The sequence below is a fragment of the Ostrinia nubilalis genome, chromosome 4, assembly GCF_963855985.1.
Source record: "Ostrinia nubilalis chromosome 4, ilOstNubi1.1, whole genome shotgun sequence".
Taxonomy (NCBI): Eukaryota; Metazoa; Arthropoda; class Insecta; order Lepidoptera; family Crambidae; genus Ostrinia; species Ostrinia nubilalis.
The window spans coordinates 11155605-11181749 of record NC_087091.1 but is presented as its reverse complement, the minus strand read 5'-3'; the positions used below and the strand labels follow the sequence as shown (position 1 = coordinate 11181749).

Genomic DNA, 26145 nt, shown 5'->3' with positions numbered 1-26145 from the left:
TATCGCACGAGGGTAGTTGTGATTTTCGCAAAATGTTGAATGTAAGCTGGGGCTCCAGCGCGTGTTTTGACCCATACAATCAACAAAAAATACTTATTTATTTATGTCAACATTCAACAAAATTCTCTTTGTCATGTGAGTGCGACTGACTACCTACGTCTACACCTAAAACAATACGAGCAGAGATGCTCAACTCAAATAGTAGAAAAAATTAGTCAACATAATTTATTACTTAAGTTCAAACTAAACGTAGGTATACTACGGGTGTAATTATTCATAAATATACATAATATTTCTATATTTAATTTGAGCACGTTTGTATGAAATTGTCATGGTTTCTTTTTTTTAATTGTAGTGTATTTTTAAAAATATCTTAATAAAATATTGCTACATAAGGGCCATTCTTATTCTTACGCATTTTTGTGTGAGATGTAAGAATAGCATATGTTTTTAAAGAAAATCAGTGCACTGTATATTAATTTACTTAGTAAAATACCTCTATTAACTAGGCCCAATATCATTTTTATCATAAAACTATTAGAAGAATATTTAAAAAAAGTTACAAGTCCAAAATGTCACGGACCGTGTAGTGTGAGATTCCCGGATTTGGACATACAATATTTTTTTCTGAAGAGATGTTATGTTATTTTGATAAATATTACAGTAATTATGCAAGATTAATACATGTTATATAAGACTGTTAAAAATGTATATCAATAATAATTACCATTTTTGATTTTGAACACCAAACATTGTGTGAGCAGTTTTTGTGTCACAACCACGTGCGCCACTTTAAATATGCGTAACTCGGTAAAAAACTATCTTTGATATTGACATCCCTTGCTAAGTTTTTTTAGAACAGTAACATTGTCATCTTATTAGATTTGCAAATGGCTGAACGTAGTGAGTGAGCCGCAAAAAAATATTTCCTATTTATTTGAAAAAAGGGACAACCATAACACGTCCATCCCGTGTACGGTTTTTAAAGGTAGGTATCAATGTCACGCTATTGTATAAAACATAATTATGTACCTCATGCAGTATAGTTTCAGATAATTGCACAAGATCTGCTAATTCACAGATAGTTTTTTGGATATATCGAACACGTTCCAAATTGTCACGGCCATGGTATTAAAAATGTGTCACTACCGCAAACTATTTAAGTACATGGTCGTGACAATACAACGCGTGGTTGTGACATTCTATTTTTATTATTTTAATAGTTTTTGTTGTTCTGCTAAATTATTTTGTGTATTGTGCAATTTTTAAGAGTAGCCTTTTAGTAAGTGTACTTATTTTTCGCTAGTATGATTTTCTAGATGCCACGAAGGAAAAATTATTGCACTTTCTCATTTCTGCAGTAATATCAAATTTTACTGAGACAGCTCCCGGTAAAGGCCCTGCAGAGGTGGTCGGAGTTGTTTTAAAAGGAATTGCTATTAACCATATTTTTAGTGGTACGGTGACTATGAAACATGTTTAAGTTGTCAAAACCAACTGTTATGTGAATCCTACAGAAATCTCATTTGATACTCAATTAGGTACCTACTGTGTTTAAGATTTACTAATTTGTTAAGCATATTATCATATCGAAACCATGTAGGTAGCATATCGGAAACATGATCAGATAGTGCCAATAATAAAAAGTCTATTTTTTATTATCTAGTAGATATATTAACTACCTGACGGTATTTATGATCTCAATTTTAATTAAATTTTTGGATGTTCAGAAAAAAGTACATATTACCAAATAACACCTTTGTTGATGAAACGAATTTAGTGTATTTTATTGTTAATCAATTTAAACTATTATGATATAAATTTAACAACATAAATATTATTATTTACAGTAAAAATGTAAAACTGTCACATCCGTGTCATGCAGTGTCACAGCCGTGTTTACGTAGGCTATTTTGTTTCCTTTCCGAGGGCTTTAAGGTTGTCCATATACATCAAAAGTATGCTTTTGGTTTATACTTTCGATACACATCGCAAAAAGTAAAAAAAATAATCTTTAATTTTTAAAAAAAAATTGGCACAAATTTAAGAATGGCCCATAACTGAAAGAAAAAATATTTACTATTATGTACATGTGTATTGTGGATAACCTTGGGGGAGGCCTTTGTCCAGCAGTGGACGTCATTTGGCTGAAACGACCTGTGTATTATGCTTATTTGGTAAACAATTGTGTTGTTAATGTAATCTGTTTTGTGTAGATTATTATTTCTATTGATGTAAGATGTTTTTAATTTTTAAATAAAACAAAATAAATTCTGAGATTGACGTGTATTTTCTTAACTTCAGAGAAGTTTAATACCTTAACAACTACCTAGAGTGCATAAATAGGAAACATCTATGTACAGACATACAAACAATATTTAAATTGTAGGACATAAAAAGACGTAGAGAGAATAACACATATAATTTGTCCTCATTCATTCCCTCGCCGAACAGAAAATATTTAAAAATATATCATTCATTATATTGGGGAGAGTTAATAAATTAATACGAACATTTCGTTGCTTAACTCATACATAAATATCCTGATGCGAAAGTTCTTGCCTTTCTAGACATTAATTTGAAAAACTCCACCAGATTTTTAAATTTCTGAAACAAAGCTTTAAAACTTAGCAACAGCCACTGGTTATCTTAGACCAATGTTAAGTTTGAATCTTTTGAGGGTAGATTGAAGTTTTCTTTCTGGATACTAACCATACATTATCAGAACAAAATAGTATCATTAATCAATCATTCATTGTTTTTTATTTTGATCTATGGCATTCCATATTAATAATTTGATCTTAATAGAAAATAAACGTTACATTATTGCAGTCTGTCTGTCCTTAGAATAAAGTGATACACAGCGAATATTCATTTACAAAACCTATTTAAATTTTGTAGCTATAAAATAGGAGTAGAGATGTACAAGATAGAAGAGCCATAAGATCCGTTATTATAACAAAAAATAAGGAACCATTTATTAGTCGATTTAAGTACACGCGTACAGCAGTAAAATTGTTATAGTTAGTTTCCTGACTAGTTGGCATTCGTGACGTCTATGCTTCTGGGAATAGTTACTGTGAGAACCAGACTTAACAAAAATGCATGGAAATTAAAATTTAACATACTCCTAATATCTGACATCAGCTTCGTTGAGTTTTCGTAATTATTATCATACATATTCAAAGATCTCCCACATCCATCCTACCCACATAATATACACATAGTTTACACAAGGAACATTAAAAATTAGACTTAAAGTGTTCACAACATTCCATCTTCCGATCTCCTAAGCGATGACTATTATTTACAATACTTAAACAAAGTTACAGTAACCTATAGTGAATTGTGCAAAAGCGCTTACATTGAGGTAATAACTTACGACGTGTAACTGGTGACTACTAATTGACTATTCATACAACAAAATATAAATTTAAATATCATCTCAAATACATTACCCAAAACCTAAGGTAACAGGATTGTCATGGATTCGGATTAAAAATTAGCGATCGTCGATAATGGACACTTAATTCGTGTCGACAATAAAATATCTGATAGCTTCCTTTATGTTAAACAAGTGGGAATTTATTGATACTGGAGTTAGTATCATGAAAATGCCTCGTAAATTTTACAAGGCAGTAAACCGAACCACGGAGACTTAACTGCGTCATTATATTACGACGCCGCTCCTTGAAATTATTTTCGTCGTTTCTTTTGTTTTGTCAGTTTCGTCTAGCTTCAGTTTGGACGATTGGATCTTCTTCCAGGTGTCACCTAAGGCTTTGCTGAAGTGGTCGTCGACGACGTTTTTGCCGGTGGTTTGCGTTTTGTCGTTGTCTTTTAGCCTTGAGGTTTGGATCTGTCGCCAGGTGTCGCCGAGGGCTTTCGCGAAGTGGTCGTCTACGGAAACACTAGCGTCGTCGACTTCCATGGCGATGATTTTGGTGGGTTTGGGAGGCTCTTCGGGCTTGAATTGTATGGGGCTGCTGGCACGGTCCTTGGTATTCGGCTTGGGGCCAGGCTGAACTGCCTCCGTGTTCTTCTTGAACAGATTCATGTAGTCGTCTCCGAGCGAGCGCCTGAAGTGTTCGTCTATGACCGGGTCGCACATTGACATCGAACCTGCAATGAAGACATTTTGAAATTAGACTTTTCATTTTAAATTCAAACCCCATCTATAAAAGAAAAGATCTATAACACTGCTTTTACACTTGTCAAAATACTAAAGGTCGAGAGGTCTTTTATCTTTAAAAATGTTACTTCTGCCACAGAATAATATAAGTCTTCTGCTTATACCCACTCAGTTACTTCCTCTTTCCGACGATTCACATTTACAACGTTGTCAATGCAACTTACATTTATATTTATTTGCATATAATGCGCGGATAATGCATCCTCTACTAGCGTCCCCGAGCCGATTTGCAACAACTGAACAATATAGCTATAATATTTCCTTTAAGTATAAGACTATATGCCTATAAATAAGCTCAGAGTTGCACAGTGCAGCGGGCTATGGAGACGGCTATGCTCGGTGTTTCTTTACGAGATCGAATCAGAAATGAGATCCGTAAACTAACTAAAGTCGCTGATAGCCCCACGGATTAGCAAGCTGAAGTGGCAATGGGCAGGGCACATACTACGCAGAACATGGCAGAACTGACGGCCGATGGGACAGCAAGGTTCTGGAGTGAAGGCCACGTACCGGAAAGCACAGCGTAGGACGTTCACTCATAAGGTTGACCACAACCTCAAATGATGATGATGATAAAATAAGTGAATCTTACCGGGCGGCACGTCATTGCTCTTGATGACAGATGGCCGGTTGTACGGCGGCGGCGCGGGCCGCGAGCGCAGGCGCATGTCTATGGGCGCTTCATGCTTGCCCGGGTACTCTGGTGGCGCACCTGCAAAAAGAGCTTGAATTAGAGATGAAGTTGAAAACACTAAGATCCCAACATAACTGTGAAAACCCTCTTTTTTATGCATAATAAGGCATAATAAGTTATTTGACCACAATCGCACCTGATGTTATGTGGTATGTAGTCTAGGATGATACATATTATCTCCCTGTAAGTGCCTATTCACTCTCGCCTTGAAAATACCCGGATTATAGTCTTCGGGAAAGACAGCAGCAGGCAGCGAATTCCAGTCCCTAGGCTGTTCGCATTATAAAAGAGTCATCGAAACACTTAGTGCGAGCTGGTGGAATGTCAACAATATAGGGATAGTACGCTAACCTGCGTCTGGTTCCCCGATGCTTGGTCATAATAACCAGATCACTGGCTGTCACTACTGAAATACACATTCCACCCTCATCCCAACTCTTTTCCTTTTTTCAAGAACCCTTTATGAATTTGTATACCCACCAGCCGCGGGGGCAGCTAGTGGTCTATGTGGGGTTCTCCCCGCCAGAATTCTTCAATAACCCTAATTCCTCATCTGCTCACTTGCTCCACTAAGTTTCTAGAATAGAATAGAATAGAATAGAATAGAAGTAGAATGAGGCTTCATTTATTATTTACTCTAAGGCCCCTCTCAAGAGTCATTTCAGTCACAGCCTATACACAGCAAAATTCCATAATTTCATGAGCAACAGAGCAATCTGGATAGTCAAAGTGCTACCCTAGTTCCTATTAAAGATACCATAGAGCCTCACGTGATTTGTAACTAATTTGCTGCTATAAGAACGCTGTTCCTCGATAAATACACTAATGAAGTTGTTAAGAAATATTACCAAGTAAATAAAAAGACAAGTTCAGATGGTAAGTAACTAAGTACCTAACGCAAAAAGTTTTCTACTAATTTCTATCTCAAGCAGAAAGACATTAAGTAATAGAGTCCAAAAACTATTGCTACGTCTAAATTGCCGAAGTTCCAAATGGGTCAGAAGACTGAAACGTTTGAATCAGCTATTAGTAGACGGGAACAAACTACGTTAACATACTTTTAGCAACATTTCGCAGCGGTAGTTAGATAACTCAATTACAAGTTAACTACGGTCAAAGTTAAAAGTTTCCAGTATATTGCGCCCTGGCGGGGACCGTCCGGGAACTATACGGCTGACCGTACTGGAACTATCCTACTCGTACTTTGTAATCAGGTCGAATTAAAGCAAAAACATGGGTCGTTATCACTGAGGATGTGACGTCATTTATGTTAACGCGACAGTTTCATTGTTTGAGAATGTCGATTACAAAATTAAATGTCCAATTCAAAGTACACTACAAAATGAGTCAAGGTTTTCGTAACGCGGAAAAGAAATAAGTTGGTCACTCGTCAGGGAGTGACACAATTTGCTGGAGAACAAATATTTCTTTAGAAAATTAAATGGAAATTGTGCTAAAAATACCCTATATGTGTCAATTTAAGTACCTACTACAGTTTATTTTAAGTTCAGTTAGAAAAATTAGCTAGATTATGATATGAATATTGATGCTAGCTATCATAGTGCGTCAAAATAAAGCAGTCCTTGAAATAATTGTGTTATCAAGTTCTGATTACAGTAATGTAAAAACAATGCTCTATACAAAATCATCGATGTGCATACACGAATCGCACAAATGATACGAGAAAACGAAAATAATTGGAACGAAGGAAAGTAAGAAGAACCATGTGGTTTCAACATTACATCTTCATTAAGTATTAAATTCGCAAAAATTATACCTTTTCGGACGATTTAATCCACGTAAAATTGAGAAACATGATATATCAAAGATAAACCTCCTATGATACAAAGTCGGATACTTTCCAGACCGTCATTTATCTTTTCTCGGAAGAAGGATTACCGTGAGCCCGTGGCTCCTTAAAAACCTCGAGAAAATCCAATTACAACACTAAACTCGTTTGTTAAGCGCTCACCGTCTGTTACCCGTTTTAGTATCGTTCCAAGTTAAATGGAAAATGTTTTAATAGTTTTAAAATATACTGCTGCATAACTTTCGGCGAAAATCGTGTTATAATCTTTTGTTGGATAATAACGGTTAAGTGCTGGTTATAAATCCGGCGGTTTTAATAAACTTCAACGTCGTTTTTATAGATTCTAAGAAAACGATCTATTGGGTTTTGAATCGTTCCTGCGAAGGTGAAGCCTTCGCAATTCAGAAAATTATAATAGACCATAAGGGCGCACTTTAAAAGTAAACCTGAATAATAATGTTAGTAATTTACTTATAAATTAGCTAGAAAGTATGTGAAGAAAAAGGATGGCCTTCTTATCTTAAGTTCTAAATTCTGTGAGTAGTAAAAATTATATTGCGACAACTTTAACTCGTTTCAACTTTAAACTGTCTTCCGAGACAACAATTTTACAAATTCATATCCTGCAGTTTTCGTCAACTTGAGAAAATATTCTTCATAACATATTATTATGAGCTCTATTTCTTCCATATTTTACTATCTACTACTTAGGCTGGGTTGTACCATCTTTCTTTAACTTTAACGAACGTAAAAAAACTGTCAAACTCCATGCAAAAAGCACCGGTTATGGTTAAACTTACGGTTAAAGTAAGGTGGTGCAACTCGGCCTAAGTCGTTAAACCAATTAGAGAAAATATTTTTTTTTATTTCGAACTTTCAGCAGAAGCCATACCTATCAGAAAATGGGTAACAAGTAGGTACATAGTAGGAAAGTGCTGTATCTACCTTTGCCGTTAAGAGCGAGGTTGGCAGGCGCGTCATCCACCTCATCCGAGAGCTCTCCGTCGCTGTGGGGCTGCGCGCGCACAACGGACGGCGCGCACCGCCTCTCGTTGAACGACTGCGATCGGAGCGCCATCTTGCCGTTTTCTCTGGAAATTTAGTTGTTAGATTAATTTGGGATCACGATATTGATGCTCAATTTCTGATCCAATTAGAAGGATCAGAAACTGAACCATTTAAGCAGATTACTTAGATTAAAAAGGTATAAGTAGGTTTATGATTTAAATGTTCTTAGATAAGGATGTTATGTCGTAATCATCATCATCATTTCAGCCATAGGACGTCCACTGCTGAACATAGGCCTCCCCCAATGCTTTCCATGTTGATCGATTGATAGGTTGATCGAATGGATATGTATGAGTTATTAAAGAAGTAGAAGACCACTTGAAAGTTTCTCTTCTCTTTAAGCAATTTTATGAAAAATTTTTTCTTCATCTTTCTTGGCCAACTTGTATCCAAAAATACTGAGTAAAAATCATAAGCCTCCTTCTGGCGCAGTCGGGTAAAAAGTTGTTCTTGAAGTTACATGATCGTGTTTTTCCTTTCCTTCACCATCAGAATATTTTCTTTGAATTCTTAATTTGTTTTATAGCTTAAAATCCTTAAAGAAATATAGGGATTTTTTTTGTCTTTTACCTGGGCCTGTACTCTGGAACCCTGGTAGCCCGTCTCTCCCGCCGCCATTTGCCGGTCATCTCCTTAGGCTGGAGCGTCCTGGGCGCTTCGGGGGACAGGGTTCGGTCACCCTCTGATTCCCCACTCGACGCCGTGCTTGGGGTCTCTGGAAGTAAAACGTTATTGGTCAGGTCTTAAGGATAATAACTTAAGTAAATCTTGACACCAGAAACAGTTGTTGTGTACTTAAACAACAGATTATTATAGGGTTTTAAACTTTCGTATTCCGCTGTAGATCCTGGCTACACAGGAGTTGCAGTGGTGGGATCAAGAGGTGGGAATAGTCCCGTAAATTTTCGTATTCCATTATTGATTCCATTACATCTAAAACTGCAACGGGATCTAAACTTGACATGTTTATTGTACCTATACTACTATTATTTATTCTGTGCTATTACCTACATGCATACAGCCTAACGTTTTGGCTTTAGTACCTAGACTTAGTCAGACTCGCAGACTCTGGTTGTGACCTCGGCTGTCCCTTGAGTTTCAACAGACGATTTTTTGGCGTTAGAATAGTTTGTAACTTTTTACTTCGGGTTAACAATGAAAAGAAATAGCTAGAAACTCAGACACGTAACCTTGGCGTAAATTGACTTTGATCCCAGTTACGTAATTATGTATACTTAGGTAGGTTTGCACAAATTAATTGAATTCATGATTTCAGATGTAACAACGTCCAGGAATTATCTTAATTTGTTGATCTCTAATCTTATTAGTTATGCGATTATAAACAATAATACTAACAATGTCGGAATAAAAATAAATTGAAAAATATCTTAAAAAGCTCTAGTTGAGCCACATAATACTAGTAAATAAAAGTTCGAAGGTTAATTTTATCTTAATAACTAGCTTATTATGTTACTAGAAAAGGAGATTTTTTTCACTAAGTGTAGCTAACCCAGACATAAAATACCAGAACTAAAACTTATATTACTTATTTGTAACAAGCTTCCCAGAATAGAAACAGTTTCCCAGTAAAAACATGGTACTACGAAATCTTTCAATTACTATACTGGCCAGAGTATATCCTATCCTATTCCAAGAAACTAATTGTTTATTAAAATGTGGATATCAGTTCGTCGTCACCGAATTCCCGCGGAATGTTTTCGATTCGATAACAAAGTCCCTGTAATCGTTGAATTTTAATTAAAATTCTGTCCGCCTTATTTTCGTTAGGCTTCGTCCAATTTAAATTTTCTAAACCAGTAACTGCTTTGAATGTGAAGGAATTGGTTTTCCTTTTTACACCGCACAAAGTAATCAAGTCCCGGAATAATTATTGGAATTACCTTTCGAGGTCGACGATGACGACACCCACGGCTGCCACAGAGGCACGTTAAACTTTGGTGACTGAGGCGGTTCCATGGAGAGGAGTTGCAGACTACTCAAAGAAGTCCGGGCCAGTAGTAACAGATAGTGTGGAAGTTCCATCATCACAGCACGATAACAACATACGACACGAATTGATCGTAAACTAATTCACATTTTAAAACGGCACTGTCGAAGGTTGAAGCAATGTTTACCATAAATTTAAATGAGCACTTTTGTCACAAGAATCAGTCCAAATCGTTCCTGAAGCGGACGGCGCCAGGCTAGCCTATAGACAAGACATTGGCGTCCCGGCACAGGTAACACTGAAGGCCGACTGAATAAAAAATGAACTGGAAGAGATTACATTGGAATAAATAAATGAGATGAACAAAAAACAAACCGAAAAGGAAAAAGAGCATCACGCTACATCCACGCGGCCGGACGTTGCGGCGCTTCCTTCGAACCTTCGCGGTACAGGGTGCTACCCAAAACAGACGATTTTGGTAAAAACGAAAAAACACAGTGAAGAAACGCAATAAAAACGTAATAAAGATAAAACGAAATAAAGATAAGGAAGGTGTTACAATTACAACAAAATAATATCGAGGAAATCTTTTGAAAACTTCAACAAAGCACAAGTTTGAAATCCTTTTGTTCACTAGAACTCCTTTCGCGGAACAACAAACGACATCTGCCCTCGATCTGAGCGACACAAAGAAAATGATGACATCATAAAACGGGAAGTGCGAAATCACTAAACACAAAAACGAGACAGTGTAAAATCATTATAATGTAAAGCATTGTGTTAGACCTTAAATATATTTGTGCAGGAAACGAATTTCCTTTTGGAATATACGAACATGTACCCCGTGCATGATACCTAACATTTAAATAATTTTGGTTAAGATCTAAGATCGTAAGCATAGATTGAAATAGAAGGAAACGCATTTTAAATGCACCCTGTATCCAGAATACATCAACCTGTTCGGTCCATTCATGAAAGTGCGTGAGCGCAGGGCGCGGGGATTAATGAACCCCCGCACCCTCCAGCCTTCTTTCGTCTCTACGACCTCCAGATCACTAACTATCTTCGCTAAATTGAGCTGTATTTGTATACAGTTAAGGATGCATATTAATTGCCGATAGCGGTAGATTTTGGTTTGTTGAATATTATGACTTGTTGTATGCGCAAGAGAGTCGTTGTTAGGTTGGGCATGCGTGTCTTAGGTTTAAAATTACGGTGGTTGTATCCTTGGAAGGTTGTGTTTTTATTTTCGTGTGAGATGCGGGGCGGGGAGGGGGGAGTGAGCTGTGAGAAGTTGCCGCGCATCCCAGAAAGGCCGTATAAGCATTAGCTTTTTTATTGTCTAATAGAGCGAAGGAAAGGCCCGACAGGTAGTGTTTGGCGCCGCTGCATTAATTACGTCTGAAGGTTCGCCGAATAGAACATGGGTAATTAATAAAACAATTATTGGAATGTTTTCAAAGCTGCCGCTTGAGTGAAAAGGGAGTAAAAATTCAAGAATTTGTGGAGCTGACGCACCGAGCCTCTTTTTCATTACAAAAAATATGTAGGTACAAAATTAAGTGGTATTTTAAATAAATATATGATAATTCTTACAGTGTGAACATTGTTTGTTTCTTGACTTAAGTACCTAGGCATTCTTAAAAACACAATAGTAGGCATTCTTAAAAACACAATAGTCAAGATTGTTCTAGCAATCACATTTATATTCCATCCGCTACAAGTCCAACAGGCCTCTCATTTCCAGTGCCTAAATCCATTCTTTTGAAGTGTGCTCTGTGGAGACATCTCAAAGGATACAGTTCGGAGCTCAGTATAATTAAACTCCCGGTTGTGTTTTTTGTTTTTTCCCCTGGCTCCTTTTATTTTCCGCCGAAGTCATTGAAGCGCGGCGGCATGGGGTCCAATCCCTTGCTACGTTGAGGCTACATATTGGGGGCTACTTCGCAAAACATTTCGATTTAGAACTCTTCCCGTCTCTGTCTTCAGCGAACAACAGTGTGAGACGATAGGGTCGATGATGTAATCGATGAGCGCATTTGAGACTTGAGCCTCTACAGCGATCAGGAAAAGTAGGATATTATTTTGGTAAAGAAGTAACCTATTTTAGATTATATTTGCGAGGTTTACTATCAAGAAAATAATAATAAAGTCGTACAACGATTGTATGGTCATTAATAGGTTATATGGTCAATAATGAATAGGTTATGTTCGTTAGGTACTCTATCACAATGTCAACTGAAAATTTGTCTGTAAATGATATTCTAGTACAACAGAAAACATTTTAACGTGGACTTCATTACACTTAACTAATTATTACTGTGCTAATCTACTTGTGCACACAAAGTCGCAACTCATCACAAAGCTTCTCTAAAACATAAAAGACGACTCTACTTGACACGTTCTACTTAGATAAATACGGGTATCTTAATGTAATTAAAAACTGGGAAGACTAGAGCACTTAAGTATCAACTTGCCCTAGTTTTATCTCTAAGATTCTAGCACGGAATGATACCTAAAGGAACACAGTTTAATCTTCCCCATAATGGAAATGTACCACGCAATGGTAGCCAAGTAAGAATTAGATTAGCTTGAGCACGGACGCAAACAAAAACTAAACCTCTAATGCGATCATTACCTTTGTGATGATAAAAAAGCTGAGGCCATTTTGTATGCTTTTTATTGATGATGTCCCGATAAACCCACTAGCCACCGAGTTACGGACTGGATTTCAATAAATTAAAGTTGTATAATTTATTAAAATTGTTATTCGCTCGGAGACATAAGCAACAAAAAGGTGAAGTCGAAAGGATATGTGTAATTCGGGGAGCGAACGAAACTCTAAAACTTACCCTAAGGGCTCACATCCTTTTACAAAATGTAGGTATGTTGTGCTATAAGCGAGTATTATATTAAAGATGTTTTAAGCCTGCACGGGCCTTTGAAAGGCGCTTATCTGCACGCATACCAATTTTTATTTTTATTTATTGTAAGATAAAGTATTGCTCTGCAAACGATCCGAAAGCATGAATCGATCGTAAAGGGAAACGGAAACAAGGTAATGGTGTAATTTCATGTTTTAAAACTTAGCGAAAGTCTTAAATTCGTTAATTTAATCATCGTTCTTTTATCAACCTTAATTTTGGCTGCTTTTTTTTTTTAACTTATACAAAGGAAATTGTGGTTTCTAATCCTATAATGTTATTTCAAATTCAATTACGATATTGATCAAAACAAAATGTCAACATTTCTATCGCTGTAAGCTTAGTATTCTGTGAATTAACTTATTTGTTGTTTTACAACAAACATACGCTGAAATTCCACCCCGGGTTCGCTCATAAAAGCTAGTATTACCATCAAATCTGACTGCCCATTGATCCAATGATGAAGCATAACTACCCAACAGCACGCAGCGATGCTTCGAGAATATTCGCGAAGATGCAACCAGCTCCTCCGATGCATTCCAATAGAATACTTGACTTGTGCATTTACATACGCGGGAACGGGTTGAGGCGGCTCGTCTGATGCAATCAGACTATAGCATTTGCTGGGAACTGAGCTGATTTTTAAACTCAATAAAATAAATAAACATCAAATAGACATGATTTTAAGATTGTAAAGGGTGAATCAATCAACTTCAGCAATCAAGGATGCAGTGAACAGTGATAGGTATCATAATTATGGACTTTTAATCACACGTCTGTGTACCTAGAAACTACAGCTTGACCGTCTGGGAAAATTATCCAGTAAAGGGCTAAGCTATTCCAACGTCGTATTTAGGATGATTATCAACGGTAAGATTGAACTATAAGCTCCAGTAGAGCGGCCGATTACAAGAAGGCTTCCAGAAAAGTTCAGTAAGTACAAGAAATCATCCATATCCAAAAAGCTTTAAGCTTACAAATTCGCCGGGCAATTACAAAATCTAAGTTTAGTGCGCCCATAATAGAGACGGCGGTTTCGTTATAATATTAGGGCGGTTTACTTCATCCTGAACCTTAATCATGAGCATTTTTTCCATACTATTTGAATTTATACTTGAGAACAAAATGCGTCACCGTATTGCAGTGGCAATACTGACGATGCATCGCTCCATTTCCAATATTTACATAAAGTGACTCAAAGGTCTGTCGCCTTTGGTCTTCACAATCTCTTTATGGTAATTTTTGATCTGAATTCCATACAGTAGCCACGCACGACCGTATTCAAATGCAGAAAGCGCATTATATTGCATAATGAATAATGGGTCTGGTCTGGGCTGATGGGTGGTCTATTCCAGGTTAGGTCTATGTTTTCTAGTGCTCCCTTAAGCTGCTGTACTCTTAACTTATGTCCTAGTCGTGTGGCTATGGTCTATCTATGCTCTATGATATCCATTATCCATGGTCTCAAAGTAAAACGTATTATTTATGCATGAATATACAGGCGTAAAGATTTCAAATCCTGTGGTCTTGAAAACACCAGTATCGGTGTTAGGCTGGGGTGCACAATCTTACTATAACTATAACAAACTTCAAGTCTGTCAAACTCTTAACAAAAAAGAGCAGTTATGGTTATAGTTAAGATTAAAAGTATTGGTTTGCAACTCAGCCTTGGTATCCGTTATAAATAGATGTCGTGTACACGTTAAATATGAGCAAAAGCATTTTTTGTAGGAAAATGTAGAGTAAAGCTGTGATCTTTCTCTTTCTTTATATCCAAGCCAAGACATTTCTCGTCTACTTTATATAGCAAACGAGTAAAATATCTATTCCTCATCTAGTTAATATAGCAATCGAGCAAAACCTCATTCCAGTTTCGAATCCAAGGGCCAGATTCTACCAGTAGCCGCATCCGTGTCCGCGGGCAGAGGACGCGCGGGCGCAGCAGAGACGCGCCCTACAGGCACGCATTACCGACACGAACGGTAGCCGGTGCCCGCGCATTTGCATAACTGATTTGTTTTTTATCTCCTACATATGCATATAAATTATAAGACGAAACACATTAGAATATTTCTTTAGATGCACCCACAAGGTTGCGCTTGATGCAGGCTGCTACCAATCGTCCAAATAGAAATCATTGGGGAGGCATATGTTAAGCAATGAACGTTCTGTGGCTGAAATGAAGATGAGGATGACCCAGAAGAGTAGGTACTGTAGTTCACAAAGTTAGAGCTTTAAACTAGAGGTAGCTCTACCAAACGAAATGAATAAGACCTCGACTGCAATTGTAGAGCAATTGGTATTTTTAAATTGGTAGGAATTCACAATGAAACTGAAGTCTGCAATTTAGTTGCAGCCTCAACAACGCATTCTTTCACGAATGCCCAAGATGATTATTACTTTACTAGAATGGAGATTGAAAATGGGCCACATTAACACATTTAGCGCTTAGACCTCACAGTTTTGACAAAAATACTATAGGTAGGTACTTAAATAGCGTGTATATTAACGTTTGATAAGTTTTCCGGGAAATAATCCTATAATTAATATCAAAGGAACCTAGCGTGAACCACTACTATCTCCTTGCCATTAATGGCTTAAGTAATTTGTTAACCTGTCCGTTACATCCTAGCAGATTGGAGAACAAAAGACGGTGGCACTCGCGGAACATTTGAATTAGGCCATTCATAACGCCAAATTCAAACAATATCGTAACGATTGTGTGCGATTGTTTCCTCATGGCAACATCAAACGGTGTTTGAAAATCGAACGTTGATCGAGCTGCGTATTGGCAAACATCAGTGCAGTTTACATAACAGCGGCGTCGGTGCCTGCTGCTGCGGAAGGCGGATGTTTGAGCGAAAGTGAGGGAAGCGCCACCCAAACATTCCGCATTCCGATGCACCGGGACGGTTGGGTAAGCTGGCGTTGCATATTGGCTAGTAGTTAGTACAGTTGAGTTCATGTGTGTTGTGTTGGGGACAGTATTTATTTTATACACTTAAGTAGAGAGTCTTGAGAGAAGAGAACAATATTTAAGAATTAGAGATAGAGAATTCATACTTCACACTGGACGCAGGCCGCTACCAACCGGGCAACATGGAAAGCATTGGGGGAGGCCTATGTTCAGCAGTGGACGTCCTATGGCTGAGATGATGATGATGATGATAATGAATTAATACTTTGATCAGGAGCAGTGAAAGATTTCGAAGCATTTGTTAACTGGCGTTTGATGCATTCTGTATCACCATCATCATGAGGTCATTTAGTCTCCACTGCAGGAGCACAATCCTGAACCCTCTAATTTACCAGAGGCACATGGATTTGACCTACACCCCCCAAGCTGGCCAGACGGGTTATGCCTTCTGCATGAATTGTACGAAATGAAACCATGACAATTACAAATGTTTAATGAAAGTATTGATAAAATGCACTTGGATTTCATCATAGATTAAATTACTTTCACAAAAAGGTTTAAAGTTATGACAAATCTTTCAAAATCCCTGAAAGATATTTTATTTACATTTCTCAAATTAGTCTATTACCTAAACAAAGTAAGGTTTCAATTGGAATTAATTAGGAGGGCCGTGAAGGGATTCGGCATCAAAGGAGGTTTAATTAAATGTTAATTTCTCAATTTGCGGGAAACGCCACGTTGACGCCACGGTAGTTAAAGAACTGAAGGCGAAGTAAATTACGCAATAATTTAGTTACCTTACATCTATGCATGAGCAAAAATGAATATTTATCATGTAATATTATGTTAAGTAATAGATAGGTAGGAGGCCTAATGAGGGTTTTCGCGATTGAAAAATCCGCCAGATGGCAATACGTAGACGCGAGGTCCAAATGCTGCATGATTGGTTATTTTTGACATGACATTGACAGATATGTCAAAATCCACCAATCACGCAGCATTTGGACCCGCGTCTACGTATTGCCATCTGGCGGATTTTTCAATCGCGAAAACCCTTATTGATTGCAAAAAAATAATACCTACTTAGATACGTATCTGAATTCTATGGATGTGTATAAAAAGTATATTTTCAGTATTTGAAATACTGAAAATATACTTTTTATACACATAGGCATGATATCTTTTTACAAAAGTTAGACCCATTTCAATAAATATAAACCACACAAAAAGTTGATAAATAAAAAAAGTTACAAAAGCAAAGCTTGAATCTCAATACTGACATCACCAAAACCTTTCTGTTACCGACATCTATCGTATGATTGTGAAACAAGTCAGAAGTAGCGCCACCTGGACTAAAAATAGGACACTTTAACGTAACTTTCTTCAGATGGAGCCACATTACGTAGGTAGGTAAAAAGTTTTGAAGAGAGTATATTTTTTGAGTAGATGTCGCTGTTCAGGAATTTTCAGTAAAGTTAAATGAGGGGCAGATACTTCCAGTGGCTTTTTTAGTCCTTTCTACAACAACTAATAGGTACTATTGTAAGTACTTAACTTTAAAAAAGTGTAATAATGACTAAAAAGTTCCATTCACTTAAGTAGGTACCTACATAACTTTATTTTCAAGAACTTCAGTCCTTGTGTGTGTATTTTAAACATACCTACCTTTAGTAGGTAGGTATCTATACCGTATTGGGATTTGGGTTATCAGTGAAGAGTAAAATCTATAAAATTACTTAGATAGAAGAAATGGAAATAATTTTGAGTTTGAGCAGAAAGGATGGATTTTTTAAAACCAAAACAAATCCGAATCTTTCTTTTTGGTTTGAAATCATCCTCTTTAATTAATGTTAACCGACTTTCCTAAACTAAATTAATTTATAAATTTAAGTAAGTAGGAAGCCTAAAAACTACGCTTGAATTATTGTAGGGAGAGGGGGGCAGCTTTGGACAGGGGCAGCTTAGAACAAATGAATTTAAAAATCACTGGTTTAGGCTACAATGGTATAAATCACAATTTATATTGCCAGCACTGATGCGCATAGCCGTCACATCTCATTTTTAATATTTAACTGTAAGTTAACCGGTAAAAGTGTTTTTTTGTTTTTGACTGCCAATTTCGCACTTTTTTATTTTGGTTCTAAGGATTTTGTGGACGTAGTTTTATAAAATAGTAAGTGGTTTGTTTACTATATGGAAGTTTAAATAGTTTCAATGGAGATTTAATAAGAAATTGCAATATAAAAGTATGTTTCGTTATTAAATTTATGTTTTTTTCTGGAAATATACCCATGGGGCAGCTTTGAACGAAATGGTTGGGGCACCTTTGAACTTTATCAATATTCTTTTTTAAATGGTATTATGAAACCTTAAGTTTTCTAATACTTCGTAGAAGGTTCTTACATAAAAAATAAGCAGATTGCTTTACTGTGACAGATAAAATTTCAAGCTGGGTGAAGTCCGGGCAAAAGCTAATTTTAGTAGTTGATTGATATTTTTAAATTATGCAGTTTTCTCTTTGATGTGTCATTAAACAGAAAGTTTATTAGTATTTAGTTAATTGATATATCTTATATTTACTTTTTTTTAATAATATCCCTTAGTTTTGTGTTACTTTGTACAGAGTGATGTTAAATAAAATAAACATGTTAAATTGATCCCAAATGACACTGATCATTGAAAATTTTGTTTATTAATTATTTAAAAAATACACTTTCATAAATATTCAGTTTCATATCATTTAAAAAAATACTAATTCAAAACTGCCCCAGGCGTGTTCAAGGCTGCCCCGACTACGGGGCAGTTTTGAACGTTTACAGGTCTGTGCAAAAATCTAAATATCTTAATAAGCGTTCATGAATAATTAATAAGAACATCATTATTTTGTTGTGTGATAACCATGACCTCTATCTAGGAAGAAAAAATTAATGAAATTAGTCAAATTTCGAAGATATTTAATAAAGTATAAAAATTGTTCAAAGCTGCCCCCCTCTCCCCTACATTCCTAAGCATGACACAATAGAAAAGTAACATATCAAACCAAACAGAATTCCATTCACTGAGCGTGTCTTAGAAAATACCGAATCACGTTATGTGGCTAGTTAAAATTAATAACACACCAACCCCTAGGTATCACGGACCGTGACGGACTCGAACCGCTGCGCTCAGTTGCGCTGCGCCCGCGCATCGCCATCGCCGTGACCTTCCACGCAGATAGGGTTGCCAGGCGTCCGGCTTTAGCCCGACATGTTTTGCTTTTTAGGGGCTTGTCCGGCCAAATATTGTCTTGTCCGGCCTGTCCGGCTTTTGTTAGGCTTTTTATGTGGCTGCCGTGCTAGTCGAAACTCGAGCCACAGAATAATGTTCATTCAAAGATGATAGTACCCACTCATGAGCTATGACGCTTATTGCCCCCCCCCCCCCCTCCCGTGACATGGTATGTTAGCTATTAAAAAGGTATGTCCGGCTTTTAGGATAAAATGTCCGGCTAAATGAAGCACAAAGTCCGGCTTTTGTGTTTTTGGACCTGGCAACCCTACACGCAGATGATCGTGATAATAATTAATCACGAGGCTTGAAAATAATTAGTGTCTAGGTAGTTCACGGCATTGATGATACCTGAACCTGATTTAGGTTTAACAAGATTTTTTTAGCATTTGATTAATTAGTTGTACTTGGCTGAATAGAGAAAAATAAGTTTATAAGGAAGAATACTATGAAAGAATAGACCTGAAGGTTTACAAAGGGTAGAAAGAAATTGGATTTCTTTTTTTCTTTTATCTCATAGAATTGTAATATTAATTGCTGTATAATAAGTAATTGGAAAAATTAGAAAATCTATTGCAAGTCCATGGAAAATTAAGCATTAAATCTAAATTAAATGCTTTTCAATAATGTTTGTAACATTACTAAATGTAGAAAACAACAGTTATCAATAAAAACATGTGTCTGTTTTGGACATGATATTTCCGTAAACAACTGAAACTACTAAAATACAGAATTGTGAGGAAACATAATAAATGATATTCGATCCTAACTTTTAATTTAAGTTTAATTTAACAGCTGATATAACACCTCAACATACTACTTTTTTTTTCGAGAACACCTTAATTGAGTATGTCGTGTAAAAGATAAAGACTTGTTATGAATCCCTTCATTGCCTTTAAACGATTAACGGCACGCAAGTTGGACTTAATACTCAAGAAAAAAGGAATATTTTTAAGAATACACGATTTTGAAGAGATCAACAAGCTCAACAAAATATTAAAAAAAAAACGGAAACCAAAAAAACCGTAACAAAAAAAAAACAAGGACCTAAATATCAAAAATATATATTTGCAAAAAAATTAATTGATCTTTTTGAATAGGTAGCTACCGACCTTATCGTTACATAACGCAACATAGCTACACGTACTAAAACTCCGCGTTTGTACGTTGTAGCCCTGACATGCTTCGCTGACGCGCAACTCAACTAAGGAGATCCCTTATGAGGCAGTAGCAGCCCAATCAATCGGCAACTCGACGTCTAAAACACTGGACAACGCACGCGCATGGAATCCAATCAAAATATAAACCAAAGATAATAATCGTGACGCATGTACCAATAAAACTGGCTGCTTTATCACAAATAAAAACTTTCGACTATTGTACAGGGAGACGACTAGTTTACTAAATGACGTGTTTCAACAGCATTGCATCACTTGCGTGGACAACGCCTGGATTCCTTATGCCGATGGGAATTTTGTAACCAAACTTTGAAGGTTTGAAACCTCGTGGCGTAAACATTTGTCCAAAGATACGACTTCACGTGAGGTCAAGTGAAAAATCAAACGTGTTCACAGCTATTAACATTCTTTACTTATTAATAAGTACCGGCACTGAGCGTTCAAAGTCATGTCGTAGGAATTACGGAACGAATTGTAAATAGATACTTGGTGATGCATTTTAAAACAATTTTAACAGTAAAACCCCGGATAGTTTTATAATGAGTGACAGTTTGGAAAGTAGATGCTAGCTGAGGTTCAGTCAGTGACCACAAAAACATGCATGCACAATCTGAATATAACCATCAATGAAATAGTGACTTGAATCTCTTTATTATATCTCTCTGAAAGCTTTTTATTGTTAGAGAAATCTCTGCTACCAATACCAACTAGTGTCAATCACACTTTAGGAATTTATTGATTTCTAGCGGTGTTAATTGTAAAATATGTAATTAAGTATAAATGTGTGAATCGCGTGCTTATTTGTTGTTGTACGCATTGCGTTCCGGAGATGCCTATCTCCGCCGAGCTCCGTCTGAGGAGCGAGGAATGCGACCGCAAGCGCATGTTTCAACCATTAACATTTCCGCGCTTATTATGTTGACCGCCAAATTGCGCGAAATAGCGCGATGCTCTTTTGTCTCGATGTGATCACTTCATACCAGACGTTGGTGAGATTAAAAATCTCTACGAAAAGTTACCAAAAGGCATTGGAAATAAGGAAGCGTTAATAATATTCCTAAATCCTCACCTAATTTCGTCTCTTCTGAATATATGTTTCAGACATGAAACTTTGTAGTCCGATATAAGGTTTCCTTTTGGTCAAAGAAACCAGACAAATGCCTTCAAGAGCAAGGACACCTCTAGGTGCTCTGGTTTTATAGCATGCCTTTTTATGACTTGCAGAGGTAGTAGACGACATTGTGGGAGCTGTATCGTCACTAATTTTGCATAATCGATTTTTTAATTAATCAGTTTCATTGTTCAAGGTTTATTAACGTCGTTATAGCTTATTATCGTTAGTACGTGGTTGTTACTGTTCCCAATATAATTGTCAAGGAAAAAACTTCCAATTGTTTAAGATTTCAATTTAAAAACACTAATAGCATTACTCATTTAGCTGCAGATGAGTTGGTAAGAATTTTTGAAATTACTACGTCTTAAAGCAATCAATTATGGTAATAAGAAACTTCTTACAATGTAGTAAAGTGACGGTGAGATGGTGACATTTCTCACATTATCTCACGCCAACCACCTATAATGGCAGTGGGCATATTTAATTTTTAGCCGATGAGTTTTCGATTGTCTTGGAAATTTATAAATTAATTCACACAATTGCATTGAGCAAGGAGATCGAATTCGCGACTCTAGCATACTAGTTCAGCATGTGAATCATCGGGCCAAGCTGCCGAATGGATTGAAGTTCAAATCAGTGACCTTAATTTAATGAAAATAATGTTCCCTTTTTACTACGAGTTCCAGTCTGCTGTCACAATCAGAATTGTGAACAGTTAGCTGTCGCCGGCAGCCCTAGTTACGCACCCTCGCAGATCGAAACAATACTCGAGCGGCCCGAATAGCTCGTATAGCTCCACTCTCGCTTCGTTGCCAACGAAATGGAATCCGCGGTCATTAGAAATTCTACTCTACGTGATGACTTCATTGCCATCGGATTCCTTCGGCGCATGCGCGAGGTGTCACTTGGACATGCGAGCATACATAGTTGCTATCACCTGACCGATCGATGGCGATGGAATTCGATGATGGGAGCTTACTTCTTCAGTGATCACGCACTTGTTGTAAATTTTTCTTTACACGCTAACCTGCTTTCAGCAAACGTGAATATTATGCTGTGTAAATTTCGTAACGTAGGTACCAATTGTACTCGCAATCGAATAGGTATTTATTATGAATTAGCAATACGCATTTTTAAATAATGATGATGGATTGTTTTAGCAATCACCACCAATGATCTAGGACCTATATTTTTATTTTAAATAAACAGTTACTTTATTCATGTTATAAAATTACCATACCCATAAAAGATTATACAAAAAAACTTGTACCTAAATAAAAAAAACTAATTTTGAAAATTATAAGTAGTTTGATTGAGGTGCAAATAATTGGGAAACTAATATAAATCTGAAAATGTAGAGAATGTAAAGTAATAAAAATAAAAAGTGAAACAATTTAAATAGAAATAGTCTACACGACTGCAGAATCCTAAAGAATTACTTCGAAGTTCTGCGAACGCTTTTATCTGGTCATGTTTATGTGCATTCCTGTTACATCTTGTACGTTTTAATTAAAAGCATATGGTTTAGCTTGGCATGTGTCTTCTTTATCTATACTTGTTGGTGTGGAATCGCATTAATTTCATTCAATGTAGAGTTCTTGTTGTAACATCGCTTTTATCCTTTCAAAATATTTGGGAAAATTAGTGTTATCATCTACAAGTCATAAAATTTACTTGAATTTTAGCAGAAGCAGACTAACCTCTATATTTATTGGTTTAGTTAAAAATTTTCCTTTACCTTATAGGAATAGTAGTTCAAAAGCCATTGGGATTTGTCATTCAGTAACAAATTGGCCCGCTATAGACTGTACAATTGCAAGTATGTACAAACTGTTGCAAAATCGCTCCTGTTACTACTGCTAAGATGCCAGAGCATGTCATCTGCACATGATGAGAGACAGTCTTATGAAGGCAGAACTTAACCCAAATAAACTGCACGGAGCATTTTAGTATCGCGGATAATTTAGTGCTTGTTTATTACGAGGATGTTCAACATGCAGAATTGACTTGTATGCTTGTACGTTCGAGTTATGGCGCTGAAAATAATATTCTGAAAACAATACTGATCAACTGTTACATACCTAAGAGCGGTCGTAACTGGAGTCAGCACACCAACCTACATTCTGGCATTCTTTTAGAAACCGTAACACGCCGCCTCTACGTTCCGGATACAGATGCGCACGCCATATTCGCCCTAATAACAAACGCAATAAAACCGATTTCGATTCGTCACGGTCGTTAGAATTTCAAGCATTGCATTGGTAGAGAGCTGTAAATCGACTGCGTACTCTGTCTGATTGATACGATAAGTTGATAACTGCTGATATGAGTAACACTACTAACATTACACGTCCGATGTTTCCATGGAGCTTTTTCTGAACGTTTCTTTTGGTTACATTTACTTTGCTACATAGAATTCAGTCGCTTTTAAAATATTTATCGTCAATGATAAGGTAGCTTGAAGGAAAATCCTTCGGCACAGACCTAGTTAAATCAATGTTAACGGTGTTACCTTATCAATAACGTTAGTGTACAAACATGTACTCAGTAGGTAGGTATTTCCTCTAGGTGTGTACGAGAATACATTTTTGTTCGAACACGTTACTTGTTTATGACGATGTTTTCCTCGGCGCGAAGCATTTACGGAGATTTCGAAATGTTCGTATGATTTATTTTTCTGGACTCCATTTGCTTAACTAGCGAGTAATGTTTATTTAGTAGGCGGTGAATCATGTAAGTACCCATTTGTTATTGTGTCCAGATTCGTCGTGAAGGCAAATTGATGAGATTAGTTCAACTGGATTGCTCGCTTGTTTCAGAAAAAGGTTTTCGTTAGCAGTTAGCTAGTAGTTTTATTCGTCTTTAAGGGAATTGATTGACTGTTTCAAAATATCAACAATCTGACAAGCTCCTGTCTCTTCAAGATCAGGAAAATCTCCTCAATTTGTTGTTTCATTGGCATTAGAGGGATATCGGGCCTTAATACATTCTCTGCTATCCGTATGATAAATCTGGCATGGCTTGATTGTCCAAGCCTTAGACGAGGAACTTCAGCCAGGCCCTGCATCTCTGATCTTGACGGTTGCGGCCACGTTTTGCTCGAAATGGGAGGGCAGCCCTACAAAATTGGTAAAGAGCATAGTGGCTTCGGGCCGCGCTAGAGAGCAGTGCCAGTGGTCCGACCAAATTCCTGAACGCTTTCTCCGTGCTGTGTCAGGCCGCACGCACGCGCACGCGCACGAAAGTGAGCGCCGGCGCTTCGTGCGCCCGCGCCGCTGTCATCGCATTGCATAATTACCCGCGGTCCAACCATTGTTTGTAAACAGTCAACGAGAACATTACTGAACAAATTGCGTGATCGTATTTTGATTAGATATGCATACCACCACAGATAATTATCTACATGAATTTATTTTTTCGGTTTGTCCACAGCGCATAAATGCGTTCGTAAGACGCGACTCAGATGACATGTTTATTGCATACAAGTATGCAAATCTGCGAATTAATGCCAACCTTTCCCTAATGCACGTTCACTTTCGGTTTGAATAAAATGTTCAGATTACAACAGATTTTGCACATTGCAGAGCAAAAGTGAATGATGATTATGTATAATTGCTGTAGCAAAATTAAACGTTCTCTACTAGGCTACGACTCACGTCTGAAACAATATTTTGAAGACAGCTAGCTAATGGGTAATTTAAAGTAAAGAAAAACTCTACATTTTCTGATTCGATGTTTTACTTATAGAACAGAACAGTAGTAGTAGTAGAGTCAGAGCAGAACAAACTTTAGGCTCTTTTTGGGTTTTTTATTATGACGGACGAGTCTACGGTTGTTATTATAAAATGACATTCGCTCGACAAAGAACCTAGGCTCGGGCGTCGACTCAGCCTTTGATTCATCCAAATACCTATTGGAAATCACGAGTTTGATCTTGAGCTTGAGTTTCAATACATTTTTGAGTGTAGTTTCATAGTACAGTCGCGGAATGAAAAGGTTCGTCACCTTAGTGTCGGTTTTCGCTTGCAGTAGGTACTGTAAGAGTCAAACCTGCCAACATAACCGTGCAAGAAACAGTGCTGCTAACATTTAAATAAATATGACGTTTGCTAACGAATAAGGTTTTGCTTGTTTATTTTACTATCCCATCAGTGCAATGTTACAAAATGTAGTTTTTTTTATTTAATAGATAATGTCAGGTTGAACCAACAAGAAGGTTTTAGTTTATCAATCATAATAATCTTCTTGACAAAGTTAAATCGTCAAACAACTTTGATCTGAATAATTTTGAACTTTACTGACGAACAGTTAAAGATTATTTTCTCTAACTCGAGATTATTCTGTAACATAGTTTCAAAAGGTAACATGTGCTCGCAATTCGTTGAAGGAATCAATTCGAAAACTGACGAACCTTTTCATTCCGTGACTGTACATAAGGCCTGTTTACACTGTCACGCGGCTGCCAGGGTGCGAGCCGGATAAACCTCGGATTGTGGGTCGGCGAAATTCGCACGGGACTTGTTTCACTTCTTCGCTATATTATCGTCAGAAAGCTCTGCTTTCCCATCGACACTTAAATCCATTGTCGCAGCGGACTATGGAGAAAGGCACTAACGTGTAACTATGAGTTCATCATAATTACGGCGAGATCGTTAATGTTAATTATGCTTTAAATCTTCTAAATTCAGCTGCAATGGTCTGTCTCCAGAATTATTACTAACTAGTTTGCCCGCGGATTCCGTCTTACTCAAATCTTACAGTATTAGCAAATTCAATGAAGAATGTTCACTAATTTTGTTTTTTAGCTTTCTGTATTCTCTGTTAAAAATAAAAAATACTCGTGAAAGAATTATTTCGATACGTCAATTAGTTTCCAAGATATTGAATTTTAAAGGTGCGGGCGGCGGCCGGCACGCCATTTTATGCACGTGACGTCATATTACAGTGACTGGCTCAAATTTGTATGGGTGGAATCTTGCAAGCTGAATTAAGACCCACTTCCGGACAACCGATTAAGCTGAAATTTCGCATAC

At 36.9% G+C, this 26145-nt stretch overlaps 1 protein-coding gene across 2 annotated transcripts in view; it reads right to left on the bottom strand.

Annotated features, from left to right (window-relative positions):
• Positions 1–2271: 2271 nt before the first annotated feature.
• LOC135071106 (uncharacterized) overlaps positions 2272–26145 on the bottom strand; it is a 31429-nt gene continuing 7555 nt past the window's right edge. Inside the window, exons 1-5 of one of the 2 annotated variants that reach the window (XM_063964869.1) lie at positions 9666–10019; positions 8335–8479; positions 7642–7787; positions 4785–4904; positions 2272–4122 (exon numbers count right to left, since the gene is read on the bottom strand). In XM_063964869.1, coding sequence (XP_063820939.1) covers positions 3671–4122; positions 4785–4904; positions 7642–7787; positions 8335–8479; positions 9666–9810 — 1008 coding nt within the window. In that variant the 5' untranslated portion in view covers positions 9811–10019 and the 3' untranslated portion in view covers positions 2272–3670. Of the gene's footprint in view, positions 4123–4784; positions 4905–7641; positions 7788–8334; positions 8480–9665; positions 10020–26145 lie in introns of those variants that run through there. The other variant, XM_063964870.1, reaches the window with a different exon arrangement.